The 14856-nt window shown below is 38.0% G+C and overlaps 2 protein-coding genes across 2 annotated transcripts in view; one reads left to right on the top strand and one right to left on the bottom strand.

Annotated features, from left to right (window-relative positions):
- Iqgap2 (IQ motif containing GTPase activating protein 2) overlaps positions 1-14856 on the top strand; it is a 296887-nt gene that overhangs the window by 203474 nt on the left and 78557 nt on the right. Inside the window, exon 14 of the mRNA XM_027927746.2 lies at positions 14362-14452. Coding sequence (XP_027783547.2) covers positions 14362-14452 — 91 coding nt within the window. The remainder of the gene's footprint in view (positions 1-14361; positions 14453-14856) is intronic.
- Positions 760-10836, bottom strand: F2rl2 (coagulation factor II thrombin receptor like 2). Its single transcript, XM_027927747.3, has 2 exons — positions 10606-10836; positions 760-5731 (listed from the first exon to the last, which is right to left on the bottom strand). Exons 1-2 carry the CDS (start codon positions 10667-10669, stop codon positions 4680-4682), a joined length of 1116 nt encoding a protein of 371 aa, XP_027783548.2. The 5' UTR covers positions 10670-10836; the 3' UTR covers positions 760-4679.

The following is a 14856-nucleotide window of genomic DNA, read 5'->3' on the forward strand; positions in this document are numbered from 1 at the left end:
AGTATTTATATGCTGGGGATGGGGAAGCTCTCTAATCAACAACTGCTGGATGTGGGTGGTAAAACTGCCAGGTGCAAGATGTCTGATGATCCTGATAACCACAGGATGTTCCAGGGAGATAGGTAGCTGCAGGATGCCTCCCAGGCAGGATGTCTCCCAGGGGGCTGTCAGGCTAATCTTTGAAGGAGAATTTCCTTCTAGTCCCGGACAGTCAGGTACTTCAGTGCTCACTGGGAACCAGCATCTTTTGGTCTGAGCATGGTAGGTAGCTTGCCTGGCTGACTTGCTCTTGAAGAACAGTGGTGTTTATCTGGATGCAAGCTTGTGTGGAGATTGGCCACTTTTAGAATTGTGCTTGCATGAGTGTTGAAACCTATATGACCTGTTACCTGAGAGGGAGGGTGGTACTACCTGGGACCTAGCCACTGGTGGTTGACATGTCCCCAGGTGAAAGGGTAGATTATCTTCTGTGTGTAAGTCTTTAGACCCTAAGAACTATCTCATCTAAGATAGGAAAAATATCCTTGGTTAGAAAAAAAGCACTGATTGAGCAACTATTGTTAGGCATGATAGTATTTTATGTATATTATCTCATATAATCCTCTTAACAAAGCAGGAAAGTCTCCTTTCACCATCATTATTGCCCTCTTATGGATCATAAAGCAAAACTTAAATCACTTGTCCAAAGCCATCCAAAAGACAATTAGTTCTGGGACCACAACCCAGGTCTGCCCAATTCAGAAATAACATTGCTGTACATTCAGAGAGATGGAAAGAGATGTTTATTGCACCTTTATTTGCAATAACAAAAGACCAAAAATTACTTAAATGTTTCAAGGCAAAAAATGCATGCTTCTACATAAAAATGAGAGACATATCAATGGGAGCAGGAGACATGCACACTTATCTATGTATGAAATATTTCTGGAAGGAGATGACTTCTAGAATATGAACTAGAAGACTGAAGGAGATGGGAGACTTCTTTTTCTCTGTCTTTCTACTGTTTGGATTTTTAAATTTTTAGAGTGTGTTTTTAGGAAACACTGAGTGTTTCTAAACCTTTAAAGACCAAAGTATATCTTGCTCACTTGGAGGAAATGATGCCCCAGGGTGGGGCCTTCTGGCCTTCCAGCAGGATTGCCTTACAAAGTGCTCTCTCACTTCATGGAGATCTGCCACAGCAGCTGTGGAGTGGTGCTCTCACCTGATGTAAATTGGGTTTCAGAATGAGTGCTTGGCCAGGTACTACCATTGAATGGAAGAGTGAGGACCCAAACCCAAGTCTCATGCCCCCACATCCAGGGAGAGGGGATGGGGCTTCTCCTTGCTATTCCCATGGAGGTGGCTGTGTCCATGCTATAAGGCAAACTTGTGAATATTGAAAGAGAAAATTATTTGTCTTGAAGACAGGCACCATATGGATCCTGGCTACGTGACCTAGGTCAGGTTACCACATCTCTATATGCTTGTTTTCAAATGTGTAAACATGATACCTGTCTTACAGAATTATAATGAGAGTTAAATGAAATTATATAAAATATATACAGTAATATTATATGAACAATAATTACATATAATAACATTAATTATAAACATTTGTGTGTGTGTACACACACACACACACACACACGTACAGTTACAGCATTTAACATGAAACCTGGCAGTGTCCCCCCACAAAGAAAAACCCAGCTTAAATAATTTAGCTAGTAGTATAGGCAACTGTGGCTGGCTACCTTCCAAGTTGGGGTGAATAATGTCTATATCATATCATAGGGTCCTTATTAGACACAGGATCTGCTCTGTCAACACACCTCAGTTTTTCTCTGCCTACAATGGGTATTTGTCTTTTGAGGGGAGCCCAACATCACATGGCCAAGAACTTTTACAGGTGGTATAGGCCCTCTCCAGAGCATTCCAGGCGAAAGCTTTAGAACAAGATGAACACTCAGAAGCCTCCAATTTCCTCTATTGGGCAGGCTTCCTATGTGTGGAAACTGCAGCCTCAATGGTACAATCAGAGCTTTAAATATGGAGGACAGGGATCTGATGCTACCTCAGAAGTCAAAACACTTTTGACCTATGAAACTAGGGGCTTGAGCTCTATTGGCCATTGCTGACAAATTCAAAACACTAAAATTTCAAGGAATTACTCGTTTGATTAAATTACTATTTTTAAATACAGTTTACATTTTTAGTTCATTATTATTTATTTACTTACTTACTTACTTAATTTTGGCACTAGGGACTGAACCCAGGGACACTTACCACTGAGTTACATCCCCAGTCCTTCTTATTTTTTAATTTGAGACAGGGTGTCACTAAGTTGCTAAAGCTGACCTCAAATTTGCAATCCTTCTGCCTCAGGACCCAAATTTTGGTTTATAAGTATCTGCCAAGGTACTCTGAAGTCCATTATATTTTAAACTTTTCTCAGTCTGTTCTTTTCCCTAGAAAAATCTGTTTCTGTTTGTTTGGCTCAGACTTTTTTTTTTTTAAACATAATGTTTTGATTGATGGAAATTTCCAGTGTCTTTTTATAGGGTGGTATTTCAGTGCTTCTTTTTCCAAAGATTGAACTTGAAAAATAATAGAAGAGAATTACATTGCTGATATTATCACTATGGGTAAAGATGTTACAAAATATTTAGCCATTAAAGATCACAATGGATAACATCTTCACAAAAGGATGCTCAAAGATTGGGGACAGTAATGTAAGTTAGTGAGGATTCTTGATCCTTTTTAACAGTGTAACTGTGTAGGCAAAAATTATTTTTTTCTTTTGGGGACAAAATTGATATATATGTAGCAGAGTAGAACACATTTTCTTTGTCTATCCACTAGAGGCAGTGAATTGTGAGCAGTTTTAAAACGGAAGGCTTTGCCTGACAGCATATGAAATACACCCCACCAAAAAGTTCTGATTTACTCCTTGTATATTTACTCTATACAAATTAGGTATGTGTTTAACAAGTGAATATTGCTACATTTTTTGGAATCTTGAAACTTATTTTAGATTCGTTTTTCTTTGCTTGCTCTAATGTTTACCAGATTAGGCTCTAATATTTCACCTCCTATCTTATCCCTAAGTCAAGAGAAATATAGTTATTTACCAAATGGAAATATACTGAAAGTTTATAACACAATACTATCTCCCCATTAAAATTATAAGGAAGAAAAATAGAGGCACTATTTTAAATCTCTAAATGACCTATGAGTATATTCTTAGTTTAACTCCCTTGCTTTTTTTGTTTTAAATATGCCCAACCAGAAATGAGGTCATCTCATGCAGAGTATATTGCCTCTTCCATGTGTATTGAATGGGCTTCCATGCTATTTAGAAGTTTGGGGATTTTATTCTTTCACTAATTTGGCCACATGATGTGCAAAGCATGTAAAATGTACACACTATGTGAATAGTTGTTATGCTGTATTGTTAAGGGAGTGACAACAAGGGGAAAGTCTGTACGAATTCAATACAGAGGTAGTCTTTTTTTAAAAAAAAAAATTTGTTGATTGACCTTTATTTATTTTATTTATTTATTTATATGTGGTGCTGAGACTCGAACCCAGTGCCTCATGCATGTCAGGCATATGCACTACCACTGAGCCATAGTCCCAGCCTGGAGGCAGTCTTTTTTAAAAATGTTTTTGATCCATAGTTGGTTGAATCTGCAGATATGGAGCCCACAGATATAGAGGGCCTACTATACATAGTGCTTAATTGTTTGTGGAACTAATATTAGTATAAATTATTAGATACATAATATCTATATATAATAGAAAATATAAGAAAGTGCTTTGGAAGTTGAGATGAGAAAAATGACACTTCTAACATGAGCATCTGGCAAGGACTGTCCTTTGAGGACTTCCAGAAATGGCCAGAATTAAGGCAAAGATGTTAGAACTAGTTTTCCAGCAGAGGCAGGAGTAAAAAGAGGAAAAATTAACTTCATGGCAAAGCAAAAGGTTTGACAAAAGATTTGACATGGCAAAGTAAAAAGTTTGACTAGTTCAATGACTGTGATGGCCCGGCATATGACTTCTCCAGATAACCAGTTGTTCTCATTGAGATGGTAAGCTATCTTAAATAGCAGCATCATTAAAAAAAAAAAAAAGAAGAAGAAGAAGAAGATCTACAATGGCCAAGTTGGTGTGGAAGATAGTCAAATGAGTGGATCTGGTCACAAAGAAGGTGTTCCACAGCATTGGCTGACACACCACTCACAATACCAGGATATAGATGGCAGATAGCAGCTTGGTACTTAAGGAACTTCGCAGGTACCCCATGGTCACATTATTCACATGGAAAGTTGAAGCAGTTTCATCAAACTTTTCTCCTCATTAACCTTCTTAAAATACTGAAGTATGAAGTATTTTTTTAAAAAAAATTACTAGTACTTTTTTCAAAACACCTTTATTTTATTTGTTTACTTTTATGTGGTGCTGAGGATCGAACCCAGTGCCTCCCACATTCTAGGCAAGTGCTCTACTGCTGAGCCCCAGCCCCAACCCCAGCCCCAATTATTAGTACTTTTGTAACATTTGATATTTGAAGCATTATTTCTTAGAAGGTAAAAAAGTGGAGCTAGAGAATAGAGCTCCTTATACTTTGCATATATTGTCCTACTATGTGTGTTTTCACAGATAGCTTTCCATGATCTTAAAATAATCTCACAACTCTAAGAAGTGCAGTGATCTACAATTTTTGACATGAGAAAATAAAGGAATGGATCTAGGCAACTATTTATGCTACTCAGGCATAGAGCTATGAGATAGGTACCATATAAGCCATCAGTAGTGTTGTAGTAGTAGGTAGCATGGTGAATGATGAGTATAATATTGCTTGGAGCAAAGCAAATGGTAAAAATCACAAGGATAAGGAGACTTGCCTTGATATAACTCAACCATCTATGATCATATGTTCCAAGTTTGTGGATGATGTTTGTATAGCAGTAGATTATAACCACAAATGGAATTAAGAATCCAAAAAAAGCTAAGAAGATAAAGTAGTAGAACTGGAAGAGAGGTGAAGACTTCTCACATGTGTTGTAGACATCATGGCAGGTGGTGATATCCAGCTGGGGAAGATAATATTTCTGCTTCATAATGAAAAATGGCAGCATATATAAGAAAACCGTTATCCACACCAGTCCACATGCTAGCAAAAAATAGGTGCGCTTGGGTAGTCTTCGGTATATGAAAGGATGGACAATGGCCAGGTAGCGGTTAAGGCTCATGCAGGCAAGGAGCAGAATGGAACAATATATGTTACCATAAAAGATGACTGTGATGGCCCGGCACATGACTTCTCCAAATACCCAGTTGTTCCCATTGAGATGGTAAGCTATCTTAAATGGCAGTGTCATTAAAAAAAGAAGATCTGCTATGGCCAAGTTGGTGTAGAAGATAGTCAGACGAGTGGATTTGGTCACAAAGAAGATATTCCACAGGGTCACAGCATTGGCTGGCACACCAATCACAAATACCAGGATATAGATGGCAGGTATCAGCTTGGTACTTAAGGAACTTCGCAGGTACCCCATGGTCACGTTATTCACATGGAGAGTTGAAGCAGTTTCATCAGGGCACTTCATTTTTACAGTTGTGGTGGCTCCTGTCCAGCCTTCTATGGCAGAAAGGGGGAAATCTTCAAAAGAATTTGGGGGAAATCCATGAAAGGTCTTAATAGTTAGGGTTGGTTTTACCAAGTTGTCTGAAACATTTTCCTTGCCTGTAATGGAAATATTAACATATGATTTGGTGGAAGGCAATATCATAAAATGAAGTGCTTTGTACTACATAATTTCTATAGTTGTAAAATTTAGGTTATTTTTATTTTTAAAAATCCATTATAGATCAGGCAATCCTCAGGCATGTATTTAGTACATATAATATGCCCTAGAACCATGTTAATCCATGTATGAACATAAACTAGATGGCAGCTCCTTGCCTGTAAGGAGTTTATAATGCTATTGGAAGAAATAAAAATAGGCCAACAGAACATTATAGGCAAGTGCTAAGTTGACTATAAGCTATATAGGTATTCAGACAATAGCTAACAGATTTGGGCATTTAAACAAAATGTCAAGGAAAAAACAAAACAGTAAAGATAACCATGGCTTATAAAGAGATGGAATTTATAAATAGATTAATTTTATCCTGCTGGTGATGCATGGGCAAAGGCATAATATAGGCTGGCATAGGATCTGGGAATGCTAGATGCTAGTTCAGCAAATGTTTATTGTATGCTTATGTGCCAATGGTATAAAATTTTCAATGAACTCCATAAATACAGAAGATGCATGTACATCTTTGAACAGAGGAATGACCATTGTGCTAGAATAATGGTACTCCTACACATAAAGATCCCACCTGCTAATCCCTGAACCCCCTATGAATATGTTACCTTATATGATAAAGGGATTTTGTAGGTATAAATAAGAGACTTGAGATGTTAAGGGACTTGAGATGGGGAGAGTGTTCTGGATTGTCCAAGCATGGGCTAAATGTAAGAGTCTTTATAGGAGGAAGGCGAGGGACATAGAAAGATAATGTGTGCTACTTGGCTTTGAAGATGGAAGAAGGAGCCATGATCCAAGGAATACAGGAAGTTTCTAGAGGCTGAGAAAAGGCAAGGAAGCATTCTCTCCTACAGCCCTGCCAACACCTTGATTTTAAGACTTCTGAGCATCAGAAATATCAAATAAAAAACCTGTGCTTTAAGCACTGAATTTGTGATTATTTGTTATAGCAGCAATAGGAAGCTAATATAACCATGATTTTGACTAATGTTTAAGATGACTTTGGTGCTAGCATACTAGAGAACAGATTGTAACAGGAAGAAATTAGAGATAAGGGGGCCTGATAGGAGGCTGCTATAATTATTCAAACTTTAAGGAATGGTGAGTAACTGAACTAGAGCAAATCACATGGAAAGGTGATGAGCAGAGCTCACAGGGACTTCGCATCTGACAGCAGTGGAGTAGCAGGAGGCAAGCTGACTCGGAGGGGCCTACTCTAGATGACTTGAGAGAGGAGAATGCCATTACTGAATTTAGGACAAGAGACAAGAAGCAGATAAGGGAGAAATTAAACCCTGTTTTTAGTATTACTGGGGTGCAGTTGCTGATGGGATGTTAATATGTAAAATGTCCAGCAACTGGTTAGATAACCAGATGTGGAATCCAAAATTCCATGAGTCCATATTAGAGGTATGGATTTTTTTAGTCTGTACAGAGGCCATCATTTAATTTAGAAGGAGTGGTAGGTATGGCCTACCAAGAGATGTGAGAAGAATCCAAAGGCCGACTAAGGAAAATGCCAGGTACTAAGGGGAGAGAAGTCAAAGGAAGAAAATCAGAAAATGAAATTGTTAAAATAACTTAAGATATTAGAAATGGATATTTTAAAAGGAATGAAACATATAAACTATATACTATAAGTTTTTGGCATTACTTGGCATGTTGACATTAATAATCCTAATTCTTGAAAGGGCAATTTCAAAAATAAATAAACCTCAATATGTAAACCTTAATATGCAAATAAATTTTCCATAAATTAATTCTGGACGTTTATAGAGAATACATTCTCTCTGATTTGTAATATGACCTTCTAGATGTATGTGCCTTTTATGCCTTATAAAAACCTCTTGTCAATTTAAAATGCCAGTACTCTGCCAGGTATAACTCACCACATGACCTCTGAATTTCTTTGTGTTGAATACTTGTGGTTAACTGTGGAAAGCAGTATGGAGTTTCCTTAGAAAATTTGGAATGGAATCACGATTTGACCCAGTTATCCCACTCCTTGGTCTATACCCAAAGGACTTAAAATCAGCATACCACAGTGACAAAGCCACATCAATGTTTATAGTAGCTCAATTCACAAGAGCCAAGCTAAGGAAACAACCTAGGTGTCCTTCAACAGATGAATGGAATTTTTAAAATGTGGTATATATACTCAATGGAATATTACTCAGACATAAAGAAGAATGAAACTATGGCATTTGCTGGTAAATGGATGCAAATGGAGAATGTCATGCTAAGTGAAATAAGCCAATCCCCAAAACTAAAGTCCATATGTTCTCTCTGATATATGGATGCTAACCCACAACAACAGAGGGTGGGGAGCGGAAGAATAGAAGTCCATTGGATTAGACAAAGGGGAATGAAAGGATTAGACAAAGGGGAATGAAAGGAAGGGAGAGAGGAATAGGAAGAATAGTAGAATGGATCAGACATAACTTTCCTAGTTTTGTTTTTAAATACACAACCAGGGTGACTCCATATCATGTACAACTATAAGAATACGATCCTAATTAGAATGGGTTATGCTCCATGTATGGATAATATGCCAAAATATGTTCTACTATCTTATATAACTGAAAAGAACAAATTAAAAAAAAAATATTGAAGTTAGTGTTACCAAATAGTTCATCATTCAGAGCCAGTTGCTCTTACTGTTCTAATCTCTAGCGGCTTCCTCCCAGGGGAAACTGAAGCCTCCCTTATAACTCTGAGATTGCACAAACTGATTTCAGTGTGTAAGATGGAGAAAATGTGATCTGAACAACTGGAGACCTAAAGGTGATCAGATATCACTAAAGGAAAGGTGGATTAGAGAAAAGGAAAGAATTTGGAGGGCAGCACTCTTCAGGGTCTGTGTTTAGACATGATCACTGAAGGGATGCTGTTAGACATTTGAACTCAACTGTACAAATCCTTCATGTTTTTTTTTTTTTTTTTTGCATTTGGGAAAAGATCTTGGGTCTTATGTGACCTAAGGAGAGGTAGATTCCTGTAAAGAAAGATAAGCAGAAAGCTAGAGAATGGTAACTACAGACCATGCTGTACAAGAGATTTCCCCTCAGGATCTGATAAGAGAGCTGTTGAAACCAAGTGTTTGTTAGTTTTCAGAAAATCTCTGTGATTAAGCAAGACATGGTGCCTGTGGGCATGCTCAACAGTGACTCATTGGTAGAAAAGTTGATTCGAATCCAATTTTCCATGAGAATTCTGGATCTGATTCCAGTTAATAAGTCTTTTAGTCCTCAGAGCCTGATCTTAAGAATAGTGCTTATCATTAAGTTTATTTTTTAAGTTTATTTGAATTCTTTATATATAGGTTTCCATTTGGCATCATGATTGTGGAATGATTTCCAGAGGGGCTAGTCCACAGGGAACAGATTTCCCTCACTATGGATGGGTTCTCCCTTTACATCTTCCCCTGACCCCGTCAAAGAAAACAAACTCACTGCCCTTTACTTTGTCTGTGTGTGTGTGTGTGTGTGTGTGTGTGTGGATGGACACAATACCTTTATTTATCTTTAGGTGGTGCTGAGGTCAAACCCAGGGCTTCACACATGCTAGACAAGCACTCTACCACTGAGCTACAACCCCAGCCCCACTTTGTCTCTTCTTAAGTTCCCTATTTTCACTTTCACCAAACCGTACTACCGTCTTTGAAGGAACCTCCCTCATCAACCTCGTTTCTAGCCACAATGCTGCTCAACTTTTTGGTTCATTGATCCCAGAGTGAGTACATGTTTATCCTTTCAAGTGCTACACTATCTACAAGTTCCCTTGGCTCTCTCTGTGGTGACCTAATGACCTCCAACTATCAATTTAAGCAACATTCCTTTACTCAAGGTTTTTGTGGTGGTGGTGATGGTGGTAGTGGTTTAATTTGGGGCTTTTTATGCCTTGTACCTCTACCTTTCCCACTCCTACCAATGTAGTGGAGTGTGACCTAACAGTAAAAAAGTTGTGGTTATAGCTCCATCCCAAATCATGGATGGAACAATGAACTTCAGAACAAGTAGGGTAGCAGACTAGCATTGTGATGGGTAAAACAGAAAACATTCATGGTAGCATATCAGTATTTGGAAACAGTATTTTTAAAATTATAAAAATTCATTTATAAGGGTAGAGAGAGGACTCCCTGGCACTATTCCATTTTGGAAATACTAATGTATTGGCATCACAAGCTACTAAAGGCAAATGACTCTTTCAGGCAATATTCTTGTTTCCCCCATTTGTGTCTCACCAGAAAGTATAAACACAGGATTTTTTCCCTTGAAAAAGTGCTGTCTTTCCTAATCAGATGAAATTCCTAAGGAACACAGAACTTCTCACAGAGAAAGTTGTTTCTTGACTTAATTATAGTTGTCTAAAATCTTGACAAGGCAACACTTTTAAATATCAGGAGATATTAGTCTTTGATGAAATTTGACTAGTGAGCCTGGTGCGGTGGTGCTCACCTATAATTCCAGTGATTCCAGGGGCTGAGATAAGAGGATCAAAGCCAGCCTTAGCAAAAAGCAAGGTGCTAAGCAACTCAGTGAGACCTTGTCTCTAAATAAAATACAAAATAGGGCTGGGGATGTGGCTTAGTGGTCGAGTGCCCCTGAATTCAATCCCCAGTACCCCCCCCCCCAAAAAAAAAATTGACTAGTGCACAAACTGTAGATTCTGACTTCCATGATCATACCTTTTGATAACCAAGATCAGACTCTACAGTTTTTGTCAGATGCAAAGATTAGGTTCACTTGGCTTTTGTAATACAAACAAGTTCCCCACCCTCCTACTCCAGAAGAAAAGAGCTTACCACTTCCACAAAACATGGGTGACAGAAGAAGTAGTCCAGCAGCTGTAAAGATGAGGGCTTTCATTTCAATGACTTGAGTCCAATTTCTCTAACGTTATCAAATGTGTAAAATCACAGAGCACAGTTTCCCCTCAATTCCGTATGTTAATAACAAAACCTTGTTCTGTCAGTAGAAGTGTGCTACCCTGGCCTTTGTGGGCAGGAACTTGCCTGAGACCTCTGCAGGGGAAGGATGTGACCAACTCAATGTTTCAGTATGACTCAGGCTGAGCTTCTGAGCATGTTTCGTTATCCATGAAAAAAAAAAATCATTTAACTCTTACCCATACCCAAAAATCTGGTCTGACCAGATGCTGTAATTTTCACCTGGTGTGTTTATGTACATTTTTAAAAAACAACAGAAAGTAAAGAGCCCTTTACAGAACTAAGCTGAAAAACAGATGCAGAGCAGCAGTTAGCTTTGAAACTGTCCCATATCTCATTTTACCCATTTTTAAAGTTACTTTGTAGTTGAACAGTCAGAAATTATCCTTAACTTTATTCTGCCAGCTATTTCAAATTTTAAGAAATTAAAATTGTTCAGGTGCTTGATTTCTTTCAAAATTCTGTGTTGCCAGACACAGGGGTACAAGCCTATAATCCCAGAGGCTCAGGAGGCTGAGGCAGGAGGATCGTGAGTTCAAAGCCAGCCTTGGCAACTTAACAAAGTTCTAACCAAGTTAGCAAGACCCTGTCTCTAAATAAAATATAAAGGGTTGGGGATGTGGCTCAATAGTTAAGTGCCCCAGTTCAATCCCCAGTACCAAAAAGAAAAAGAAGAAAATTCTTTGCCAATGTCTCATTGGTCTGAACTTGTCACCAGTGCCTGGCCAGAACTTACTTTTATATTTGTTGTTGTTTGGAGATAGGGGTGTCACTTGTTTGCCATAGTTCATGTGTTCTGAGCCATTTAGTAACTCTTTAGGGTCACATAACTAGAGAGACCCATCCCCAACCAACACTATTTGGTTGAATTGAAATCATAATGCAACATTGAAATGCAGAGGACTCCATAAGTGTTAGTTATACAATAAGATTTTTTAAATTGTGATAACATATACATAAGTAAAATTTTCCATGTTAACCATTGTTAAGTTCATAGTTCCAATGTGTTAAGTATATTCACATTGTTGTACAACATATATTAAGCTTTCATGAGTAGTTATTTTCTGGAGAGTACAATTTAATGTACAATAAAAAGAAAGAAAGAAAAAGCTGCACTATAACAAATTTGCTTATGATTAACAAAATGATTAAACTCTAAGCCAGCCAGCCTACTGGCTATAAAAATGTGGCAAAATCAGAAAATTAAATTTTGTGAGACTTGAAAGGTAAGAGATAAAACTGGGAAGGAAGTGATATGTGTATAGACATCTTAATTAAGTTTAATCAAATCAAGATTTTTACGAAGGTTGATGTTTCATACTTCAGCTAAATAATATATGATAACAAAAAGTGAGATTGAAGCTATTATATGGCAAAAAAATAATTTTTAAAAATCATTAAGACATGAAGACGTTTTGTTGTTGTTTAAAACGTTTCTAGAAGTCATCTAAATTCAGGAGTTTGTGGCTTGATTTGCACATGCTCTGGTTTCTGGTCATTTAATTCATTTGTAACTCACATGTTGAACCTGGCTGTTCAGCTGAGGTGGTAACCTAGCCATCCCATAGTCTTTTCAGTCTTCTAGTGAGTAATTGAAAGGAGACCCTACATTTTACTGTTGTAGTTGTTGGTTTGGGCAGTGCTTGGGGGATGGAACCCAGGGTCTCACATATGCTAAACAAGTGTTCTATCACTGAGCTATACCTCCAGCCCAGGATTTCACTTTTACCTTGAATTTGTGTTTAACTTAGTTCAGCACATCACACTTTAAACTGTTGATTTTGATTTGGCTTTGCAAAGTCTTGCTTTAGATTAATTTATAATATTTTAATCTTTGAAGTAGGATTATAGGATTGTGACTACGTTCTCTTCTGGCAGAAGTCAGTGTGGTGCATCTTCTGCAGTAATCAGTTATAAATGAACATAATATCCTTCAAGAAAACCCTGAGATGGACATAAATGAACTTGTATGGAACTCAAGTTTATAGGCTGTTCCTGGGGAGTGTTGGGTCTCTTTGGACTTAGAAATAGAGAACAGGTAGTCCAGTTTCTGTTGTCTCCTCCTCCTCCTCCTCCTCCAGGCTTCTCCTTACCTTGCTTCCTGATTGACTATAACCCATCCAAAGTTTCATTTAGAAAGAGATGAAAAGTACTAACAACTGGTGGCTCCCATGTGACAGCCATAACTAGAGATGATCGAGGAAGCATATACCACGCCTTCCCCAGAACTCTATTAACGACAATGATACAAAAAGAAATGGCCCATATTTTATCTCATTTTCAGAGCCCTTGGCACATGCAAGTTAGAAGCCTACCAGAAAAGCTGGTAGATGTTACTTCTTCTTCTTCCCCCTCCTCATCCTTCTTGAGTCCTAAGTGATGGAATTGGTTCTGTATGGTTGCAGTACCAAGTCACTTGTTTCCATTTGTCATAGCCTTGATTCAGAATTTAGAACACAGCACTTAATCCCTACACATATTTAAATGTTCCCATTTTTTAAGTGGAATGTCATATCTTTCCTGAAAATATTTCATTTCCTTGGATAAAAATTTCTTGCCATCTTGGACAAGTTTTTATAAATCTATCCAGGAATCCCATTTAATATAGATCCCAGCACCACATTTGTAGCAGTCTCATCAAGACCAACCCAAAGGAAAATAGTGAAAATCATTCAGTACTTTTTCATTGCTGCTATCACTTGCTTTCAAATGCTAGCCTTAACTACTCTTTTCTTCTGTTGCAACTTAAGACCCCTACTATTGAACTCCTCCTTGATCATGTGTCTACAGCTAAGATTGCCCCAATCGTAATTACTTTAAAATATGTATTATAATTATTTCTTGACACATCTATCTCTTCCACTAGACTGCCAGGTCTTTGAGAACAATCACAGTGTTTAAATTTTTATTTTTGTCTCTCTGATAAATGCTGAATATCACTGTGTTTCCCTTAAATTTAAAATATCCCTTGGCACATAGTTTGTAACTGATGGTTTTTGAATGCTTAGGGGAGAGAGTATTTGACTAGGTAGCCAGGGAAGACTTTTTGGATAAGGAAGCATTTGAATTGAGGCCTGAGTGATGAGGGGGAAAGAGCAGCCACACAGAAAGGGTGGAGTGCTGTAGTCTGAAGGAAGCTGGTGTGAAGTTCTGGAACAGGTAAGCAGAAGGGTGTGAGGTGAAGCTAGAGGAGTAGGCAGATCACTGAATCCCCAAAGCCCGTGAGAAGAGGCTTTGTGCTCTGTTTCCTTCCAACTGCAGGGGAAGGTTGGGAGAGGTTAGCTGATGAGTGGGATGATGAGACATCTGTTTTGAAGATATCCTGTGGCTCTATGTCGAGAATCACCACGGGACAGAGCAAACTTGGAAGCAGCAAAAGCAAATAAAGAGACCAGTGTAGCTGTCCACTTGAGAGACAAGGGTGGGCCAGACTCAAGGGAAGGAGCAAGGAAGGGAGAAGTGGTCAGATTTGGACTCTGCTCATTAATAGCATGTGCTTTATATGGCAGGACTTGATAACTGTTGAATGAGAATTCGTGGAAGTTATAATAAGAGGACTCTGAAAAGCAGTTCTTGATTCCATCCCATAACCACCTCTGATACTTTTCCTAGGATCTTGAGAGTGCTTCCAAAGTTCTTTGGCTGGATGAGATACAGCAAGCCATCGACGAGGCCAATGTGGATGAGGACAAAGCAAAGCAATGTAAGCACCTGCAGTCTTTTGCTTGTTTTTGGAGCTATGCCTGAAGTCATATAGCTTTTCATTCCTGGGATAATTTGGGCTCTCTTACCAAGTTTCAGTTCTTATATGTGTACTTATATAAAAATACGATTTTGATTGCATATTTTCAGTGAGTAACTGCTTTTCAGAGTCATCTTATTATAATTTCCACGAATTCTCATTCAACAGTTATCAAAATTTGATGATGTTGCTGAATAAAATCCAGGAAATTAAAAAAAAATACTTTGTATGCTCTTGAATTTTGTAACTGAATCAAATCCTTTTTTTTTTTTCTTAATCCCTAGAAAACTAGCCCATACCTGCTCCATAAATGAGTGTTCTCTTCTATGCCCTCCACTGCTAGGTTTTTCAGAGAAACAAACTAA

The sequence above is a fragment of the Marmota flaviventris genome, chromosome 5 (genome assembly GCF_047511675.1).
Source record: "Marmota flaviventris isolate mMarFla1 chromosome 5, mMarFla1.hap1, whole genome shotgun sequence".
In the NCBI taxonomy this organism is placed as follows: Eukaryota; Metazoa; Chordata; class Mammalia; order Rodentia; family Sciuridae; genus Marmota; species Marmota flaviventris.

What these genes read in the sequence shown, in the direction of transcription:
- F2rl2 (XM_027927747.3), bottom strand. Translation starts at nt 10,669, where the DNA reads ATGAAAGCCCTCATCTTTACAGCTGCTGGACTACTTCTTCTGTCACCC. An exon ending in ACCCATGTTTTGTGGAAGTG is followed by an intron (nt 5,732 to 10,605) that starts GTAAGCTCTTTT and finishes TTTCCATTACAG; the next exon opens with GCAAGGAAAATGTTTCAGAC.